The sequence below is a fragment of the Theropithecus gelada genome, chromosome 15 (assembly GCF_003255815.1).
Source record: "Theropithecus gelada isolate Dixy chromosome 15, Tgel_1.0, whole genome shotgun sequence".
Classification (NCBI taxonomy): Eukaryota; Metazoa; Chordata; class Mammalia; order Primates; family Cercopithecidae; genus Theropithecus; species Theropithecus gelada.
Genome location: NC_037683.1, coordinates 106,559,914 through 106,577,468, shown reverse-complemented (window position 1 = coordinate 106,577,468; position 17,555 = coordinate 106,559,914). Strand labels below are relative to the sequence as shown.

At 42.1% G+C, this 17,555-nt stretch overlaps 1 protein-coding gene across 2 annotated transcripts in view; it reads right to left on the bottom strand.

Moving 5' to 3' along the window:
- Positions 1 to 17,555, bottom strand: part of FAM120A (family with sequence similarity 120A) — a 115,362-nt gene that overhangs the window by 9,136 nt on the left and 88,671 nt on the right. For both annotated transcript variants that reach the window (XM_025358792.1, XM_025358793.1), the window contains exons 11-13: positions 13,400 to 13,649; positions 6,170 to 6,284; positions 320 to 529 (exon numbers count right to left, since the gene is read on the bottom strand). In XM_025358792.1, the coding sequence (XP_025214577.1) occupies positions 320 to 529; positions 6,170 to 6,284; positions 13,400 to 13,649 (575 nt within the window). The remainder of the gene's footprint in view (positions 1 to 319; positions 530 to 6,169; positions 6,285 to 13,399; positions 13,650 to 17,555) is intronic.

Here is a 17,555-nt window from a genome sequence, read left to right as displayed (position 1 = left end):
TTGGCAAAAATATGTGTCCAGAGCCTTGAAGGAACCCAGCGCCTTGTATTTCCCCTAGGAGCAATGGTTCAGTATTGACTCATTTGGCATTCGAGGTGAATTTTAGAACATTACTACCACAAATAAGGAGAAACCATGTTATATCAGGAGCTTGGCTCATCCTGGGTACTAAAGTGACATTTAGTGACACTCAGCACCAGGCCCAACCTAAAACAGAATCTTGAAACACAGGATGATAAATACGGTACAAAAGATGACAGATTTGGCCAATGAGCTTTATTTCGCTGCAGTTAAAGGCAGCCACCCGGCCCCAGCATACCTGACCATCACAGAGGTCGACGAGGGGGGTCTTTTCCCGGCTGGCTTTGAGGAGTTTGGACTGGAAGAGCTTCCCATCAAAATACATCCAAGGACAACAGTGTTCCCAGGGGATTGGCTGTCCACATGCATCATTTGCAAACAAGGCCATGTCTACTCCACTCATGAAGAGAGCTGATAGCTGAATTCCTCGGGGATCTAGGTTCTCAATCTTTAAATTGAAAAGAGTAATTTCTATGGAATAAGAGTACTACAGTATTACATTCTTCCAATGTCTTACTAAAACTCTCCAAAGTTAACAGAATATCCCTCAACAAAACAGCACCACTAAGTAGTCCTATCATTACCTTATATTGACCTAACACTGGCCTCATTTGAACAGAAATACTTATGTAATTTAACACATTTGAATTTAAGAGAATATTTTATAAACATACTCAAGTATTTCAGGTTGAGTTTATAAAGCATTCTGCAGTGTAGGGTAACACTGCACTTAAGGCTGACATGTGACAAAATGAGCAATGATCTGTGGTCTCCTTAGAGTCCAGAGCTCCACAATCTCTTTGTGAAGTAACACTTCACATTTCAGATCTGCACACAGGTAACGTATTAACAGAAAGAGTGTCAACACTGAACACTCTATTAAGATTCTGCATTTTCAAATAGTTACATTTAAAAATATTTGGTATAATTACATTCTAAAATAAATTTGTACTTTATGTTTACATTATTTTATATGTCAATGTTTTTAACTGCAACTTATCAGTAAGACTGCCAAAATGTCTTTTGGAGAAATGGATAGCTTATAAATGAAAGAAGACAACAAAAATATGGTTCTTGAACCATACATGCTACTAGAATTTGCACAGACTTCTACTTCCCTCAGTGTTGAGAGCTGGGTGCCTACCTTCTGTACATAGAGCCCACGCTTCTAGTGTCTGATAAGCAGAGTAAGAAACACTAACATGAGTACAGTCAACTCTTGATCATCTGTGTGTGAAAGACCTAGTTTGTGGATTATCCAGGATAAAATTTTAGCTTTGCTCTGGCTTTTGTCTTCCGACTTTGGTGGCTTTTCAAGAATTCAATGTTTATGGGAGATCAATCTAAGCAATGCCTATATGTGGCAGGTTAAAGGGCCTTTTCATTAAAGAGAAAAAGGTCATTCTGGTGCCAAATGCTAATAAACTTATGATCACCTGCTGTTCTTGTTGTTTGTGTTAACATTCCCTATTATCAGCTAACACTGTTTCCCAATCTTTTTTTAAATTTTCACAATGCAGTTAACCTTCCAAACCTGTAGAAGTCTGTTCACCAATTTATAAAAGGTGTTTACACCTCTGGATCCTATTGTACATCACCAGCTCCTCCTTTTCCCATGTAGTTGTTGGGAAATGAACTAAAAAATGTTCCCTTGGGGGCAGGTAGGGCTGGGGTGATAGAATTAGATGCATTTTTATATTTACGTGCAAAGTGGAGGAACAGAGGTCATACTAGAACAAAATGGAGAAAATGTACTTGATTCATTTAGACCCCAGCCACCCCCACCTCTGAGCTGCAGAAAGGGAGAATTCTCAAGGCAGAAAGAGGGAGCCGACCCTGCCAGAAAGCAGCCAAGCAGAGGTGTGGCCCATGAATAATAGGACAACCATCTCCTGGCCCCTTGCACTGCAGAAATGATGACCACAAATCCCTTCCAGTCAGGTGGGACTCCGCTGCTTCTAGCCCAGGGGCCTCTGTGCCCCCTCTCTGCCCTACGCCAGAGAACAGAGAAGCCAGGTCAAGGATTAGGGAGCGAAAATGCTGCTATAAAGTTTTTGCCTGGCTATCCAAATGTCCAAATGTCAAAACATAAAATGCCACCAACACCCTCTGTGAAAGCACATGCAGCACCAACCTAACGGTTTTTTGTTTGTTTGTTTGTTTGTTTTGAAACAGTCTCACTCTGTCATCCACGCTGGAGTGCAATGGCGCAATCCTGGCTCACTGCAACCTCTGCCTCCCGGGTTCAAGCGAGTCTCCTGCCTCAGACTCCCTAGTAGCTGGGATTAAAGATGTGCACCACCATGCCTGGCTAATTTTTGTACTTTATTAGTAGAGTTGGGTTTTCACCATGTTGGTCAGGCTGGTCTCAAACTCGTAGCCTCATGTGATCTGCCTGCCTCGGCCTCCCAAAGTACTGGGATTACAGGCATGAGCCCCAGCGCCCAGCCCCTGCAGGTGTTTCTTAGGAACGGGCTGGTGATGATCACATCCAATGTAACTCAAAACCACTCATCCGCCAAACGGCTATCTGCATGCCAAACTTAAGAAACAGCAGCAGATGTATACGGCACAGAAGCACCCTAGCTAAAACTATTAATCTCCACATTTGCTGACAGGAAGAATATAGCAAGGCTACAGTGTGTGTGTAAGAGAGTGTGTGTGTGTGTGTGTGTGTGTGTATTAAATGGCCTTAACATTAAAGGATTATACTTTTAAGAATTTTTTAAAAGATATTTATAGTTTCAAGATAATTAACAGTTCAATTAGCATTAATCTAACAGAGAAAAGTTCTTAGAATAAGAGCTTGCATAAACAATCTGAATAAAATCTTCATTGCGGTGTAAATTTGCTTCCTTTGACAATTTTTAAAACTTACATTATGTGGTGTTTTTCTTTCCCTAAATGTTAGTTATATAAATAATAATATTTAATGTTTATGGGGAACTTAAGAAATATGTATCAAGCGCTGCTTTTTCATGATCTCATTGCCATCTCTAAACAACAAAGAACACAGGCCCTCTAAAGAGTACTCCCTTGTACAGACGGGTCCCAGAGGGTTCAAGGTCACAGAGCTGGTAATTGGGAGAACCCAAATCTGAATGCTTGATTATAAAAATGGCTGCAATACTCACATTCTAACCTCATTCTATCAACTGAGATAAAATATTCAACATCATCCAAAGTTCCTCAACTAGAGAAATACAGACAAAAAATTCTGACTTTATAGGAAATACAAATATGGAAGTTAATCTCTCTGACCAATTAGCTCAAGAACCAAATTCCAGTAAAGTTACTTCGTCCAACATCTGATTACTGGGCAACAGACTCTTACTTCAATTTGTCATATTTACCTATATGCAAAATAATTCTTACACGTATCACAGACATGTTGCACGCCCCTAATACTGTCTTTAAAGCTCTTCATTTTCCATCTTTTATATTCTGCACTTGGCATGTGAAACTGTTAAAAGAATTTAAGGCAATTATAGGGATGTCAAGGCAAGGGAGAAAGATACTGGACAAATACTATAATGGTACAAAGTTCCTTCTCATCCTTTACCCACCCTCCTCAAAACACAGGGTCAGTGCTAATTTTACCTTAATTACATTCATGCTGGTAACCTAGGAGAAGGGCTTAAAAAATATAACAGGAAAAATGAGGGTCATCAATCACTGTCACAGGTATTCAAGGAGCCACATGGAACACTCTCAATTATTCATGGACATGGCGGACGAAGAAAGCATGGATGAGATGAAATTCTTAAAAATTCATTGTAACTAATGGTTTCAATGTCTTTTCCCACCGAACCTCCCATCAGAAAAAGCTAACAAGAGTCCTAACTGTCAGCACTGGGTTTTTCCTTCCTCTTTTCCTCCTCTGATGGCCAACCACAGAGTGGGTGATAAATGGGAGAAGAGAAACAGGGTCTGGGCAATCCACAAACTGGGTAGCAGGCCCAGACACACCAGTTAACATTCAAGAGTTGACTATATCACAAACCATGAAATGGTGTATTACAACAAAGCACTGTTGCTGCTTTTGATATTGCAAAAAATTTTAATGGTCAAACGAAAAGGCAATTTTAGAATTTAATTTTCTATCACTGAATTTTGGAACCCTCAGCTCTGCATAGGAATTTTTGTAGCATTTAAATAATGATCATTCCTATCAATTCTCAATCTGATGATAGCTGAGAGGATCTTCAATCTTAAAAAACAAAAAAGCAAATAACTGCCTTTCCCCCCAACAAATGCTATTTTTCCTTATAGCTCTTTCAGAATTTATACTAATCATGAAAATGAAGCACTTAGGCTGCTCTTATTAAAGGGAACTGTCGACCTCCAGACAAGCAAGACCCAGAGGATCGATGAGTCAGACTGAAGTTTACTATACATACATATGTCTTTCTGAGCACATCTCTACAAATGTCTGGCTTTAGATGAAGAACCAGGAGAAAACCATGAAAGCACTAAGATCTCAAAAGAACCAAAATGAAAGCTTCGAGTGTGATTGTTTTTCAAAAGTTATATCCTATGTGTTGATCCAAAAATGAAAAGGATATGGGATATAAGATGAACTTTGAGTAAAAGTAACTTGATGGTGAATAAGGCTTAGTGGGCATACCTGATACCTGGCGGTCTGATTTTCAGAACTGGGATGTCAATACTGATGTAATAATCTATATAAGAGAAACAGGAGTAGAGGTAGAGGGATGGCACCACACTCTAGCAAAAGTATCTCCAACCCCCTGAAGCACAGTCTGTGACGAAGACGGTGGTGATGAGACAAACCAGGTGAGGACACGGGAAAGGACCTGACTTAGCACCAGCCACACTGCCTGACGGGGACACCTGACCAAACATTGAAAACAGAAACGTAAATTCAAAAACATTAAAAATAATAATTTCTGTCTAACAAACAGAAAAGCTTGATCTACAAAGTAAAGAATACAATTTGAAGTGAATTCTCCTAAGTTTTGGTTTTTTTACTTAGCTTATTTCTAAGTCATAAGAAGTCTCAGGTGAGCTCCACACAATTGAGGAGGGCCACTTAACATCAAATTACTCAATTTAACATGATAATTTAGGATAAACTAGAAATTTATTAAGCAACAACTATTGAATACTGAAAATCTATTAAGTGAGCCTAAAATTCCCCTCCATGGAAAGAATGCCTTCATAAAGAATGCCAAAAAGATCTAAAGGTGAAGGCAATTTTGTGGAAAGAGATTAACTGATTACAAATCAAACTCTATAAAACAAAACAAAATAAAACAAAACAAAAGAACTGATGGCAAAGAAAAAAACGAAACCCTATACATTGAAAAGAAAAGGCTGATCTACTAATTTAACTAGCTTTGAAAAGTCTTGAACTTTCTAAAATTTAATATGGAAATTAGAAAGCAATTACAACCATGTGAACCAGGTAACTAATGAAAGTATATTGAAAAAGATATTGACACTGAAAAATTAGGTGACAACTTGGAGAAAAATCAATATTGTCAAAACAAAGAACAAAAGGAATTACTAGAAGGCAAAATTAAAAGGAATATGATGTTAAATGCTGACTTAAAAGGGGATAGAAATGATGATGTAACATCGTTCTTCAAGTGGTTTTTATAAGGGATTTTATAATAGTAGAGGGGCAAAGAATATTTTTTAGAGAAAACTAAAGTTGTAATTAGGAACAGTGAAATGAAATAAGAAAAAGAATCCTTGCTAGATGTTAGAAAATTCTTAAGATCAAGCCCTCTCAGGGTTTGGAATCCCCCCTAAAATATAAAAGGCAAGTTTATTTCATGATGTGATAAATAAGAATAAACATCCAATGGTAAACAAGGGGAAACCATTCTCTGACAAAGTGGGACTAATCATTTCCAAACTGGGGATAGCCAATCCATAACTAGAAAGGAATATTCCTTTTGCCATGAAGGCGATTGATCAAGTTCTTATCATATTAGTATTATTAGTTTAGTGGACTAAAGCAATTAAAGAATTAGCAATTCTGCCTGTTGAAAGTTAGCTGTATTACACCAAAATCCAAAGCAAGACTGTCCAAGACAATGCAATGAGGCTGACAAATTACCTTGAGCTCCTGGAGCTGATCAGGCTCGTAGAGTTTGGGGGACAGCGCCTGAGCCAGGAAGGCATCCAGCTCCTGACGCCGCAGGATGCGTGCTCCCGGCCACTGCACCATGTACCTGGTGAGAGGCAGAAATGAAAGGCTGGTGATTACTGAGTGGTCGCCCGTCACATGGACAAGCCCAGTGGGAGGTTCTAAGTAAATTCCGGATGATGTGAGCTAAGAAGACTCATGTGATTTCTTATTCAGTTTTTCTACTTTTCTACTTTCATTTGATGATGCCATTACAAATGAAAACAGGATGATCAGAATGTTTTACTTTCGAGTAATTAAAAACAGCACACTAAATTGTGGAGACTGAAAACTAGCTGGTCAGGGATTTTTGATACAACCTCACTCTTGTGAAGCATTTAAAGCCTGAAAGCACATTCTAAGTACCAATTTTCAGGATTCATTCTTTTTTTTGTTCAAGCCAGGATACCCAGGAGGCAGACTCTAGGTATAAATAAGAAAGACAAATCCCGAGATGAAAAGCAAAGACCATTGCCTGGCCACTCTGCAGCTGCAGGTCCGTGGAGCAGGTAAACAACCGAAGATGGGGTCGGTGACACAAGGTGAGTGGGAGTCAGACTCAAGAAAAGCAATGCGTAGGACCATCACTAGAACCACAGCAAAATGTGTGCACCCTGAAGTGGCTGCTAAAGGACAATCAATCTCCAAATTTTCAACTGGAACAGGTCCACATGGGAGTCTCCTTCCCCTCTCAGTAACAGCACTGCCTGAATCACAAACACCCTGGAGCGCTCCTTGGGGTTGAGGCACAACCCCAAGGAGTGTGTCTGGGTGTGAAAAAGTGAAGGGCTAACTATAATGACTTAGTCATAAACCTTTCTGAAGTCTAATGGTTCCCAGTTCTTTGTATTCAATAAACTTGAAGGATGACCTAATCAGGTTGCCAGCTGATCACTAAAAATAACTTCTGATGATAGATTACTACGTGATCTCTGGCAAGTAATTCAAAAGGAGTTCAGAGAACCATGACATGCTTAACAAAGCTTTTTCCATTCCCATCTGCGAAGTCTGCTCAGTGCTTAAAATCTGAGTTAACAAAACCCAGGGTTAGAGTTGGTGCTGAGCACTAAGTCATTCTTGTATTAATTAATATTCATCCATGGGAACACAAACTAAGTAGAGGAGGTTCTAGACAGCTCATTGAGATATATTTTCAGTTGAAGCCCAAAGCGGAAAGTTTATGTGCTCACTAGGTGCCAAGGCATTGGTCTAAGCACCTCACACACTTTAACTCATCTACTGTTACAGAAATTCTGAGACAGAATAATTATCCCAATTTAGAGAAGGGGAAACTGAGGCACAGAGAGCTTATATACATCATGGTCAAATTAATGTGGCAAAAGTAGGATGTAAATGCAATTTCAAGGTGAACAAACAGTGAATGTTACATTTCTATAGTATTTATATTTGATGAGATACATAAAAGAGTGATGTGAAAGTTTCATTTAATTAAACCATCAATATTTGCAATGACAGAAATCACATCCTTTGCAATTGATTGACTGCCACAAATCTTAAATACAATGGTCTTACTGAGGTTTTTTTTATTGTTTTGTTTTGTTTTGTTTGAGATGGAGTCTTGCTCTGTGGTCCAGGCTGGAGTGCGGTGGCATGATCTCAGCTCACTGCAACCTCGCCTTCTGGGTTCAAGTGATTCTCCTGCCTCAGCCTCCCAAGTAGCTGGGACTATAGGCACACGCCACCCCACCTGGCTAATTTTTGTATTTTTAGTAGAGACAGGGTTTCACTATGTTGGCCAGGCTGGTCTCAAACTCCTGACCTCGGGTGATCCACCCGCTTCGGCCTCCCAAAGTGCTAGGATTACAGGCGTGAGCCACTGCACCCGGCCTGGTCTTACTGAGTTTTAATCAGGGCTGGATGCAAGAAATAGCAAATATGAAGAAGGTCCCCTCCTCCCATTTTTGTCTCAAAAAGATTATATGCAATGTTTTTTGCCTTAAATATCTATGTTTTATGTTCCTTTTATTTTCATTTCTTTTTATGTTTTAAATTGAGGTAAAATACACATAAAATTTACCATTTAAGCCATTTTTAAGTGTACAGTTCAGTGGCATTAAGCACATTCACATCGCTGTGCGACCATGACCATCATCTATCCACAGAACTCCTTTCATCTTCCCAAACTGAAACTGTTCCCCTTACACAACAACTCCCCAGTCTTCCCTACCTCAGCCCCTGGCTATTGGTTCCTTTTACAATTTCATAATCCCAGCACTTTGGGAGGCCGAGGCGAGCGGATCACGAGGCGGGCGGATCACGAGGTCAGGAGATCCAGATCATCCTGGCCAACGTGGTGAAACCCCGCCTCTACTAAAAATACAAAAACAAAAAAACCAGCCGGGTGAGGTGGCGGGTGCCTGTAGTCCCAGCTACTTAGGAGGCTGAGGCAGGGAATGGCGTGAACCCGGGAGGCGGAGCTAGCAGTGAGCCGAGATGGCGCCACTGCACTCCAGCCTGGGCAACAGAGACTCCGTCTCAAAAAAAAAGAAATTTTTTTTTTTTTTTGAATCAGAAAAAGACTGTCTTGCAGACACATTGGTTCTCTCAAGATCTTTCCTGGTTTTCCTGGCAGCTAAGACTCTCAGAACTCAACTTCGCCAGGACAGCAAACAATTTTGTTGGTCAGACTATCTGCTATTTCCTCCATCTGGTGTTCTATAACAGAGTTAGTGTTTAGACCCTTTTCATCGTAGGTCCTCTGAACACCTTGCTGGATACAGAGTATGAATTACTAGATACATACATATACATATATAAAATACCAACACACAGAGATCCTGGTTAAGAGTCAAGGTAAGAGCGGCTGAGAACTTAACTCTTGGTCAGCTTCTCTATTTGTGCTATTCCTACCTGTGCATTTAGAATGTTTTCAGATCCCTTTTACACTACTAAATCTACCTATGATATTTCTGGAAATTTTTTCTCTCCATGTTCTTTTCCGTGCAATCAAGCAGATTATGAAAGTTATTTAATGGGCTAATATAGCCAGCTATAGGGCCTCAGGGAGTTGTGCAACCTCCCGCAGCCTTCGTTTCCTTACCACAGAAGGGTGGGGGCAGCATAAATTGTTCTGGAGCTCTCCCAAGGCTGAATGACCTCGACCCTATCTCCTCTCGCTGCCCTTTACAAGCATGGAAGCTGGGGTGAACCCAGAGCTCCAAAAGGACAGAAGCAGGCCTCAGCCAGCACAGGCCACCTGCTGCATCACCCAGGCTGACCTCCAACCACCCAGGTCGCACCTCTAGAGCACACACTGACGGCGCCAACATCGCTCTGGAGCCTTATGCCCTCCATCCCTGTTACTGTATTTACTGATTTAAGTCAAGTTTTTCTAAAACCTAACCCAGTCTGCATCTTTGTGTCTGCCATATCGCTCCTACAAGAACATAAGCTGCTGCTTTTGGACAAGAGCCTTGTCTATTTTATCCATGCTGCAACCCCAACAAAGACCTGCTGTGCTCTGTGCCCTCAGCCTGCACCCTCACACAGCAGCCACCTCTGCTCAGACTCCATCCCCCGTCTCTGCTATCAGGGATTCTAGAGATTTGACTGATGTTCTTCCGCTGCCCATCCCAATTGCTGCCCTAGTATAACATTTAAAATATATGTATGCCCAAACTCTACCTTAACCAAGTGATCGATGTTAACATCACTAGTAAAAGCAAAAACTAAACTGCCTTAGGGAGCAATGAGAAGACCACCATACCCCTTCTGTGGGGTTCCATCCCAAATGTATCACCTGACTCTAATCATGAAGAAACATGTGTCCAGAAGAAATTGACAATAGTCTACAAAGGAATAAAAAAATTATAGCCATGAGCTGGCTACCTGTGTTTGTAAAGAGAAGGTTACTGGAGCATGGTCGTACCCATTCATTTCTGTCTTGCTGACGGCCATCTCAACAACGCTGAGGAGATGGCTCAGGTGTTTCCAGGATCACTGCTGAGAAAGGGCCAGCACTCCGCTGCCAGGCCCCAGGCATCGAGAGGAGCAAACAGAAGAGTGGGCTGGGAGGCAATGCCATGAGGACCAGCTGCATGCATGGCCTCTTCCCTGTCCGTGCATCTCAGTGCTCACACACAGCAGGCCACGAGGCACCAGCCACAGGAGGAGCAGAGTAAATACAGCAGATGGGACGGCATCAAGAGTCTGAGCATGAACTTAAACACGAAGCTGAAACGATGTGACCCTAGCCTCCTATAGTGCAATAGCAGCTCATCCTCTGCCACAGCCGCGGGGCCCCAGAGTGTGTCCTCACTCAAGGTCCCAGTATGTACCTTAGGTCAAGTATATGGTGGCCAGTCAGGTGCTCTGCTAGATTAAAGGCCATGTATCACACTAAACTTGGAAGAGAAAAATACAAAAAAAAATCAAATTCATTATTGCTAATTTGATCTCACAGAATCCAAAGTCTTAAACTTTCTATGAATATAATATTGTTATTGATGTCCTTAATTGAATGTGCCATCAGAGGAAACCAGAAGCCTCTAAAAACAAAAATAAAGAAGGAATCAGCTGGGCACAATGGCTCATGTCTGTAATTCCAGGACTTTGGGAGGCCGAGGTGGGCGGATCACCTGAGGTCAGGAGTTCAAGACCAGCCTGAGACCAACATGGTGAAACTCCGTCTCTACTAAAAATACAAAAAATTAGCCGAGCATGGTGGTGCATGCCTGTAATCCCAGCTACTTGGGAGGCTGAGGCAGGAGAATCACGTGAACCCAGGAGGTGGAGGTTGCAGTGAGCCGTGATCACGCCATTGCACTCCAGCCTGGGCGACAAGAGCAAAAAACTCCATCTCAAAAACAAAATTAAAAAAAGGAGCCTTTCCCATCAGTCAGTCTTCAATGGAAATCATGTTCAGCTGACACACTGTGATCTAAGTCAATCTCCATTTAATTGAGTCTCCCTAAGTAAGTTATTGGCCTTAACATTTGTTATCAATTTAAGAACCACCAGGAAATAAAAACATGAATAAGCTCTGTCCCTCCCTTCCTAAAGTCAGGTAGTTGGGACCCAGTGGGAGGGATGGTCAGTCGTGCCTACAAAAGCAGTGCCAGCCCAGAGGGTGAGACGGGCCTTAAAAGAAGCAGGGGCAATGGGGACTGCGCCACACAGGGATCCTGACCACGTAAGGGGCCATGGGGCTTCCCAGCCAAGCCTCTCGCTGCCAGAGTCAGAAGCTAAGAATGTAGCAGGATGCTAGACCGTACCCTAGGAACACGGGGAGGGACACTGGACTGTGCCAGCTTGGGAGGACCGGGGTGAATCCACTGTTTTCAATGAGATACAGGAATACGCAGCAGCAATGTTAGGGTGGATCCTCCCATGCTGCACTGGGAGGGCCAGGGCGGCAAAGTTCCCGCAGCACGGAACCTCCGACTCTGAGAGCCTGGCTTCTAAATGCCGTCCCCTACTTGGAGGAACTGGGGCTGCTTGGAGAAATGGGGATCCCAGGGCTGAGGCAGGGAGACACAGGGGCAAGCAGAACATCTGTGGAGAAGAAAGGAGGTGCTCAGAGAAGATGATGAAGGCCAGTTTGCAAGGTGACAAAGGGAACATCAAAACAGATGATGGTGCAGTGAGCTGAAGGCCCCTAGAGAAACAGGAGGCTCTGAGTCCATGCTGATAAAAATGTGCTGGCTGTCTGAGGAGTGAAACCTTTACAGGGCCTCCAAGCACTTCCACATGAGATGGTTACAAAAGGTGAGAGCAGCTCCACGTGGAGAAGCCACAGTCACCCTGCACCAAACCCTCAGAGCCAGTGTCCTGCCTAACGGGACAGAAGGAGGTGTGCATCCCCAGGCAGGGCATCACTCCTGAAAGCAGAGACAACCTGGAACAGGAACAGGTTCCTTGTCATAAAGGACACTGTTGGGACAACAAGCCTAACAGCTCTGAAGGGTGGAATGGACCATAGCATCACTGTGGATTGATTTTAATGGTTCTATGGTGGTTATGAAGTAAAATGCCATCAATTGTTAGAAAATCAGTAAAGTATTTAAGTTAAAAAAAAGTTTCTGTGTTGTACTTGCAACGTTTCTCTATGTTTGAGGTTCTTTTAAAACCAAACCAAACCAATCAACTCCAAAACCTAAGGAACATCCCGTATGCATCCCAACTCAATTGAACTTCAAAACATCAACAGTATCTACCCATACACCTGAGCTGTGGGCTGTGAGGGCAGAGACACAAAGACATCCCAGCAGCAGGACCACACCAGCACCCACACCTTGGTTTCCAGACACCTTTTTCATGACAAGGAACCAGGGCTGCTCTTTGGAGACATGGCTGACGCTGGGGCAGGGAAACACAAAAAGTGCCTGAAGCATCTCGTAGGGCAAAAAAGCAAGGAAGCTCTCCCAAAACAAGAGGATGCTGTGTGTCACACGGGTCAACCTAAGAGAGCTCCCAAGGCCAGAGTGTGGGACAATGTAAGGATAAGGCAGAGCTGGATATAACCCCAAGTGAATTGATTATGACCCTCTAAAAAGAGGAAAGGAGCCCATACTGATATAAATACGGCATGTGCCACACTAACGTGTTGGTCAACAACGGACCACATATATAATGGTATAAGATTATAATACCATATTTTGACTGTACCTTTTTCACATTTAGATACACAAATACTGACCATCATGTTTGTGTAAATATACTCTATGATGTTTTACACAATGACAAAATCACCTAATGATACATTTCTCAAAATGTATCCCCATCATTAAGCAATGTGTGACTGTAAATGATTAAATAAATGAAGGGGGAAGAAGTGGCACATTTTCCCTACAGAAGAACTCCAAATAATATATAACAAGAATCCCCCTCTTATAGCCTTCAAAATCTTCAATATTTAAACAATAAACTATATTTAAAATCATTATATAATATTTACATACCATACATGCTTATGAAATATGCCTATAAACATATTGTATCATATAAATTAAAATATATTTTGCATTTACATAACCTACACTTCTATCACATGTATAAATATAGGATGAGGATAAATTTAAAGAGACAACATGATTGATCAGGAATAAACTTTACATCCTTTCTCGAACTCATCTGACACCGTGGTCACGGCCCTTACACCTGGCTGGGACCCAGGTCCCAGTTCCCATGCATGGCACCCACCGTAAGACGCAGCAGAGCACCATGAGGTGAGTGGGCACGTTGGCAGGGTTGAGCATGGCTGGGGTGTCCGACCTCATGCAGGCCAGGAAGGCCCTCATCCTGCGGTTCTTGTCTTCTACCGCCTTGCCCAACCACAGCCTCTTCAGGTTGGGGCAGGTCCACTCCCTGAAGGCAAGAGCTTCAACCAGTTCCGGGGTTTGGGGAGACTTCCCTTTGTAAGCTGCCCATTCTTTAATGATCACTGGTGAGACTACAAAAAAAAAAAAGCCAGAAAAGACACATTCATGCATCATTCACCTACTTTCAGTCTTAACAAAAACAAGCAGCTCTAGTAACTGGTCTGAAGATTGGCCTCTCAGGTAACAATGCATTCTCTCCTTAGCAAAACCACCAATCATCAAGTCCTTGTGGGTATTTTGTTTGCCCCTCTATTCTGTGCAACTAATGGCTCATTCAGATTTTCAGTTAGGCCACAAATAAGTTTCATCCAATCAAATCATGACTTGATTTTCTCATATAATTAGTATGTATAAATCAAGATGTTAGACAAAATCCATTTTAATATTTTATATCTACAAATAGTTTTAACAATTAGTGTAATTCACAGAAGTATGTGGTTATCTAATTATTTTAACACACAAAATCCAATTTGGACAGCTAATCCCTTTCTACGTGGATAAATACCCTCATAAATTAGATTTGAGAAATAATTTGCATGCAGTAGCCACTTTACTAAACCTCCCACTTCAACAAATGTAACTGTTAAACTCTATTTTTAAGACTGGCCAGTAAAACATAAGTAGATGTAAATATTCCAAGTTTTGAAGTCCCAGATGATGCCAGCACACAGTAATTCTATTCAGCAAGACTTCAGACAGAGTGTAAAGTTATCCAACATTTCGCCTCAAAAAAGACAAGAAGTTCTAAGTTGATATAATACAGAAACAATACCTTTTATCCACAGATGTTTTACTATTAGTCAATTAATTCTTACAAATACATAAACATGCACATTTTCCCACTTGATTTCCCCATAAATTAAGGAAAAAACAATGACAAGGAAATAAAACAGAAACAATCCATATTGCACAGTAGAATGTTAAAATCTCATCAACTGCACTGAGGTAACAACCCAATAGGGAAATCTGGAAATCTGGGTGTGCATTTTATAATTAACAAGTGGTTCACTCTAGTTGAATAAACACCAGAACCAAAGCAGGGCCTGGTGTGGTCCCTTGCCCAGTGCTGCTACACATGGGCAAAGACACCGTCCCTGGCTAACACACTCCAGTACACGGCCCACTCCAAGGCCAGTGGCTGTACGGAGACCAGGATGCTATCATAAACTCTAATTTGATCTTCAACATATTAATTCTACCCAAATTACATTAATCTATCTGGGCTTGTCTTCTCTAAAGTAATACCTAAGGCATTCTGAAGAGTCCAAAAGCAGGACAGAGTTAAAGGTATTACTGGCTAATCTCCAGTTCCACTGAGTCTAAATATAGTCAGGCAATACAATAATCTCTTAAAATGTCATGAAAAACGCCAGGAGTTAGAAACTTGGATACACAGTTTCTCAGCAACAGAAAAAAAATGCTTGAACACATTTCAATACCTGACAAGTCAGGTAACAGAGTTACCTATAGGAACACGTTGAGTCAAGACCTCATGGCAAGGGCTCTGTGACAAGCCTTTCTGGAGCCAACTCCAGATAGTGTCCCCTTATGTGAAGCCTGTCGGGCAGAGCTGGGGTACAAGTTAAGGCAGTCACTGAAAATTTTCCTTTTACAAAAATGTTACTGCTCTCATTAGGCAAATATCTTTCATTTACATTTGAATATCTTAGTGTTTAGATGTTAAAGAAATATTTCAAACCCTCCAAATGCTTTAAAGTCCATCAAGTCAAAACAGACATACATGTATATATAAATACATGCTTATTTGTTTTTATTCAATACTTTTAGGTGCAGATATAAAACCAATAAAGTCTCCATCACGAAGCATACCCTGTCATTGGACGCACAATCTAAGGCACCGCCCCCACCCCAATCCTGTGATCTCCAACACAGCTCAGCTTCCAGAAGCTTTTCCAGAAGTAGTGTCAGAACATACAGGATCATCTCCACAACCACCACTACCATGCACAGGCCTTCCTGTGAGCCGACCTGCCTTCCTTCCTGTGACCCAACACCAAGGCTGCTTCACCCCAAGAGAACAACCGGCAAGGGGAGCTTCCAGAATGAGCTGTTCGCCAATATGCTATGTTGCTATCAGATTACATAAGCACACCTCACAAACACATGGGACACACACATCACACATTTCATACCATGCACACGTCGCATACTTCACACAACATACCCCCAACAAACCCCACCTCACACACACCCCCACCACACCACACACATACCACAATACACACACTGAAACATGCCCCACACACAGAGCATGGGTTTATGTGGTGCATGTCAGGAGACCCCTACGGGTTTTCAAGAGAGGCAATCTTACTAAATTGGCCTTTAGCTTTGTCATTTTTTTCTTTCCCTTTCATTGGCTCTGTTCTTGCCTCTCTTTAATCATTTTAACAATCATTCATGTTTTGTTTTCATTCTAGAAAAAAAAAATTATTGGTAGATTTTCCTTCTCAATTTCAAAACCTTTAGGCCTCTGCAGAGTTCATCCTGTGAGGCCCTAGGTCACAAAGAGAAGAGGAGGTCACAGGCACTAGTCCTAATGCATGGTATCCCCAGAAATATGCGCTCCAGCTGCAGGCTCTGACAACTCTCCCCAGTAGAACTCGGAGGGCCTCTGTGTACCTGAATGAGCCTGGCCTGGTGCTGTGTCTCAAGACTCAGCACAGCCCAGAAGGAAACAGGTGAACACACTCCTGAGAGCCGAAACTGGACTCTTGTTGATGAACTCATGGCAATACTCCAGCCAAAGGCTGCTCCGAGTCCTAGAAGGGCTCAGAACTGTCCTGGGTAAGCCTGTAGACACAGCAGGCACAGAGGGGGTTAGTGTTCTCTTTCACAGCACTAAGCATGTTGTTGCCCATGTGCAACAGTCATGACAAGAACAGCAAGTCCAATTCAGGAAATACATGTGTTTATCAAAGAAAATAGATGTGACCGACACAAAGGCTTGCTCCAGACGCAAAGGTGCTCATCTCTAATAGTTAGAGAACTTTTGAGTATTCCACCAGAGAATAGAGGTGGAACCTTAGGCCAATCAGTTAATAAGTATTTACAGAACATCTACTATGTGCCAGGTAGGGCTGGGACAGGGGGAAGCAGGCGATCTGCACAGGCATGTGCTTGAGAGGGAGGGTCTCCTTGGGTTCTCAGACCTGGGCCTAGATCCAGGGACTAAGATAAGAGGTAACACCTAACTTTGCAACACAGTCCTGATGATTAAACATAAAAAGCACCTAGCACCCCTCATTATGTAGAGATAATGAGATCAATTCACATTTTGTACATTACTTACATTAAATTAATTACAAATGAGTGTTTATGAAGAATTCCAAGGGACATCCAATTTTCGGGTTGAAATAGCAGCCTCAAGAGTGGAAGAAGTTGAGGAAAGAAAAATGCCTGGCTCTGTTTCACAAGTCCCCTGCAAAGGGGCAGCTGGAGGGTAGCCACCAGAGATGAGAACGTCTGCTGCTCTTCTCTCTCTGGGCTGCTGTTTTCTTCCGAAGAGTCACTGTTGCCCAGGAGGAAGGACTTCTTAGCCCTCACGGTATTACTCAACCCACAGGAAATAAGCAAATACAAAGTACCCAGCACAGCAAGTAATTTGAGCTTTTACAGAAACCTGGGGGTATGTGGGCTTGCCCATGGCACTAGGCTCCAGCACATCCTGGGTGGCTACCGGTTCTGGGTCTTAGAGCATGGTAGTGTAAAACGAACTCTGTACTGGTAGTTTTGAAGGGAAACATGTTCCTACTGCATCTTACTAAAACAGTAAGATTCCTGGAGGTCAGCTCACGTATCACCATCAACAAATACTAATCTCATCTTTTCACTGTCAGAAAAATTCACTACTTCAGGAAGTAGCCTACTTCTGAAAGACTGAATATTAAACTGTCTTCCTTACCTTAAACTCAACCATATTTTTACACTGGCAAAAACAACTCTAGGGCAGACATGTT